This window comes from Coregonus lavaretus, assembly GCF_964263955.1.
Source record: "Coregonus lavaretus genome assembly, chromosome: 21".
Lineage (NCBI taxonomy): Eukaryota > Metazoa > Chordata > Actinopteri > Salmoniformes > Salmonidae > Coregonus > Coregonus lavaretus.
The window spans coordinates 3570807-3575769 of NC_140008.1; the positions used below are offsets into that span (position 1 = coordinate 3570807).

Genomic DNA, 4963 nt, shown 5'->3' on the forward strand with positions numbered 1-4963 from the left:
GTTAGTGCGATTCAGACCCATGCTGTGTTCACGGAGGGCCCGATTACCACGGTCACGAAGGTGCCCAGTGTATCGGCGCCCCCACTTTCCTCTGAACGCGCTAATACTCACCACACTGAGCGTGACTCAACCCACCAGAGGTGCAGAGTTGAACACACACAGAAGGTGAAGGGTAAAACGGTATCAAGGCGCCGCCTTGTGTTACCTCATAGAGACCTCATATTACAGACTTCGAGGAGTATTGTAGTGAGTGGCTCTAATAACGGTTTGCAGTCACCTACGATGACGCAATCGCTTGCTGGGGATGGTGCCCTGTCGCAGGCTGTGGCCTCGGTCAGTGCAATTCAGACCCACGTTGCGTTCACAGAGGACAGGAATACGACGGTTACAGGTTTAACTGACGTTTCTGCCCCCCCCCCTTTTGGTTCAGAACGCACTAATGTTTCCTCTCCCTTTCTTGGGAGGCCCGCCTTGGGCTGTTCCACCACCTCAGTGTTGGAGAACAGCGGCGGCAAGGGCCATAGAGGAATACAGGTCCTTCCTACTGAATGTACCACAGCTTCGTGCTCAGCCGCTTTCTCTGCATTGCTGGCAGTGGCGAAGAAGCTGCACCCTCTCACGCTGGCTAGAACAGAAGTTGCAGAAGGGTTATGCTCTCCAATTCCACCGGACCCCACCCCCGTTCAGGGCAGTGGTGGAGACGGTGATGAAAACGCCAGACAAAGTGGCCACTCTGATGACAGAGATTACGGAATTTTTGGCGAAGGAGGCGGTGACAGTAGTTCCCCGGGAGCAAAGGAACAAAGGGCTATATTCGCCTTATTTCCTAGTGCCCAAAAAGACGGGGGGAGTGAGGCCGATTTTGGACTTACGCATTCTCAACGAGAGCATAACCAAACGGCCCTTCCGAATGCTAACGACAAAACGTCTGCTGGAATGTGTCCAGAGAGGGGACTTTTGTATGAGCATAGACCTAAATGACGCGTACTTTCATGTGCCGGTTCAGCCGCGTCACAGGAAGTTTCTGCGGTTCGCCTTTCAAGGGGTGGCGTACGAATACACGAGGATGCCATTTGGGCACGCCCTGGCACCTCGCACATTTTCCAAGTGTGTGGAGGCGGCATTGGAACCGTTGCGTCATCAGGGAATACGGCTACTAGCCTACCTGGACGATCTACTGGTTCTCGCCCCGTCAGCAGAGCTGGCGATCACTCACACAACACAGACAGTGATGCATCTCACAAGTCTGGGGTTTGCTGTGAATTAGAAAAAGAGCGCGCCCTGGCCCACTCATCAGATTGTCTACCTGGGGATACAGCTAGACACTGTGAGGATGAGGGCTCGAATTTCGGACCAAGGGTAGCCTTGTTGCTAGCCCTGAGGAAGTGTCGTCCGAATCACACGGTGACGGTGCTGTCGATCATGTCACTTTTGGGTCTCATGTCGTCAGCCCACTCTGTGGTTCCGCTGGGACTCCTGCATATGCGCAGGATGCAGCGATGGTTCGCCCAACCAAGACTAGACCCATTGCGTCAACGTCATCGGTTGGTGGTGGTTCCCCTCTCGCTCAGTGCAGATCTGAACTATTGGAGAAACCCGCGCGTTCTCACGCACGGAGTCCCGATAGGAAAGGTGTCCTCTCACATCCCAGTATTCACGGATGCGTCCCTGACGGGATGGGGAGGGACATGTCAGACCCAAGCGATAGGAGGTGTGTGGCCTCAATCAGGTCGTCATATCAACCTCTTGGAGTTGGAAACGGTTCGACTGGTTCTGACCCACTTCGCGTCTACCCTTCGGGGTCGCGATGTGCTGGTCTGGTCAGACAACCGGACCACAGTAGCTCACTTAAATCGCCAGGGAGGAGTCAGGTCTCCTGCTCTCCATCGGGCGGCAGAGGAATTGTGGCTGTGGGCTCACGAGCACCTTCGCTCATTGAGAGCAGCACACATTCCGGGCTACTTGAACGTAGGAGCAGACCTCATGTCAAGAGGGGGTCCTCGAGACGACGAGTGGTGTCTGCATCCGGACATTGTTCTCCAGATTTGGGAACAATTCGGGAGAGCCGAGGTGGACCTATTCGCGTCACGCGTGAACGCGCAATGTCCTCTGTGGTTCTCTCTGAGGGAACAGGACGAACCGCCACTGGGAAGGGACGCCTTTGCGCACCAACCGTGGCCGAGAGTTCTCCTGTATGCATTCCCTCCGCTGTCCTGCATTCTCCCACTGCTAGCCAGGGTGAGGTTAGGGGGGCTGTCAGTGATACTGATAGCGCCCGATCGCCCGGGGGTTCCTTGGTTTGCGGAGATGAGTCAGATGTTGATTGCGCCACCTTGGCCAATTCCACATCGACGGGACGCGTTGTCTCGGGCGGGAGGCACGATAGGGAAATTGCCCATAATCGGCCAACCACTGAAGGCCTGGCTGCTGAGAGGGACAGGCTAGAGCGCCGTGGGTTATCTGATGCAGTGATCAGGACCATACAGGGTTCACGTGCCAGTTCCACTTCTAAGATGTATGCCAGTAGATGGAACGTGTTTTCACGATGGTGTGTCACACAAGGTGTAGACCCCATGAGCTGTCAGGTGGAGAGTATTCTCTCTTTTCTACAGCTCATGTTTGATAAGCAAAAATCGCCTGCCACTATTAGGGTGTTTGCAGCAGCGATTTCAGGTTGTCATGAGGGGTTTGGCAGAGACAATGTCTTTAGCCACCCTCTAGTGAAACGCGGCGACTTAGGTCAACACCTAGAGTCACGCTTCCTCAGTGGGATTTGGCTTTGGTACTCGAAGCGCTATGTAAGTCGCCGTTCGAGCCAATTGAATCAAATACCCCTCAAGATGCTGTCTATTAAGACAGCACTGTTGCTCGCTTTGACTACAGCTAAGCGGGTCAGTGATTTGTGTGCTCTTTCGACGAGACCTGACTGCCTGGCCATCAATGGTGACCTGAGCAGAGCAGTGTTACGTCCTAACCCGGCATTTGTGCCGAAGGTTATTAAGAGTTCATATAGGTCACAGACCGTGGAGCTGTGGGCTTTTTCTCCTCCTCCTCATAGAGAGAGGAGTGAGGAAAAGCTCCATCGCCTGTGCCCGGTACGCGTTTGGGCGTGTTACGTCGAGCGCACAGCAGCGATTAGGTCATCGCCTCAGTTGTTTGTGTGTCACGGTGCGGCTGCACTAGGTAGACCACTTTCTAAACAGCGGTTGTCTCACTGGCTTTGTGAAGGCATTGAGACAGCTTATGAGGCAGCGGGGCGGCAATTGCCTCAGGGTATCAGAGCTCACTCCACTCGTGGAGTAGCGGCTTCTACTGCCCTTTTCAGAGGAACAGGGGTAGAGGATATCTGTAAAGCAGCATCATGGTCGACGCCGTCTCCATTTATCCGTTTCTATCTCTTAGATATGTCTTCTAACTCTCTGGCTCGATCTGTACTCAGCGTGGCTGAAGGGAGATCTTGAGCAAGAAAGAGAAGAGAAGTAGGACTGTGGACACAGGTTTCCATCAGGTCTGCTTTGGTTAGGAAGACGTGTTTTTGACAGATGTGTTTTCTAACTCTTTGGCTCGGTCTGTACTCAGCATAGCTGAAGGGAGATCTTGAGATAGGAAGAGAGAAAAAAGCAGGACTATGGACAAGGTTTCCATCAGGTCCGCTTTGGATAAGAAAACATATTTTGTGGCATGACTCCTGACTGACAGGTTCAGTAGAGTAGAGGCATGCGTTGATTGACAGAATGTGAGGTCATCTATCTGCTTGTTCAGTTTAGTATGACCCGTGTTTTGTTCCTGCCCACTAATCTTTGGGATTCCATTGAGTGAGTGAGGCGGTCTACCGCGTTCACAATGTAGAGTGACACTTTGTGTCATTCCATTAGTGGTCGGTAGTGTTTTCACAGGATATTGAGGCACATCTATCTGCTAGTACAGAGTAGTATGGCTTCTATTCTGGTGATCTGCCCACTAGTCATTGGCATTGCCATTGGACTAGGTGGGGCGGGTCTTTAACCGATGACGCGGTATATTGTGACGCCCGTATGGGTTTTTAGTTGCAGTACTGCGGGACTTGGTCGCAGCCATTGCTAGGCCTGACCTTTTCGTTTCGATGGGAAGTGTTGGGCTCGGCAGGGAGTACATTTTGGAGCGCTACGCTCCGCCTTAAACCAATAGGAGCAGAGCTCCCCTATGGGGCGGAGCTCCACGATATAGAACGATTAGTTACCGGAGTGTAACTCCAGTTCTATGAGTGGAGCGGAGCCCCATAGGACTTAAGGCCCTGCCGACCCTCTCTAGTCTCGCTGAAGATAAATATCTCGGGAGGCAGATTGAGGGGAGGCATCCCCTCTTATAGGGACACCTGTACTCCTATTGGCTGCAGGTGTGTGCATAATTTTGTCTCAGGCTGATGCTGCCTTAGGGCAGAGGGTAAACCAATAGGAGCAGAGCTCCCCTATGGGGCTCCGCTCCACTCATAGAACTGGAGTTACACTCCGGTAACTAATCGTTTTGTGGGGAAAATCTCATTCTGATTGGCTCGACCTGACTCCCCAGTGGTATGTATGGCCGCATGACTGTAAGTCGCTTTGGATAAAAGCGCCTGCTAAATGGCATAATATTATTATACAAATCACCGTTTTAAAGGAGCAATCTGGGATTCGAAAAAACAACAAAGCGGTCACCTCGTACCACTAGTTTTGGTTGACAGCTGAGGAATGGTGCTGGAGAAATGTAACCACTCTCAAATTCATAGACAGAGCTATTGATGGCTATATATATATCATTCATTTATCATTCCAAAAATGGATTTACCAATCCCAGATTGTCCCTTTAAATAGAACACTAGATACACACATACATTCAACACCAAGACAGTGGACCAGTGGTTTACAAACACATGCTTTAATAGGTGCCATTATCTCATATATTAGACCAACATGGTGGGGGGAAGAAGACTACATGGGATTCA

The 4963-nt window shown here is 51.8% G+C and overlaps 1 protein-coding gene across 1 annotated transcript in view; it reads right to left on the reverse strand.

Annotated features, from left to right (window-relative positions):
* Positions 1-4672: 4672 nt before the first annotated feature.
* The window catches only part of LOC311148699 (uncharacterized protein), a gene marked incomplete at its 3' end in the record, with an annotated part of 40964 nt that continues 40673 nt past the window's right edge, over positions 4673-4963 (reverse strand). Inside the window, exon 12 of the mRNA XM_084185678.1 lies at positions 4673-4715. Coding sequence (XP_084041804.1) covers positions 4673-4715 — 43 coding nt within the window. The remainder of the gene's footprint in view (positions 4716-4963) is intronic.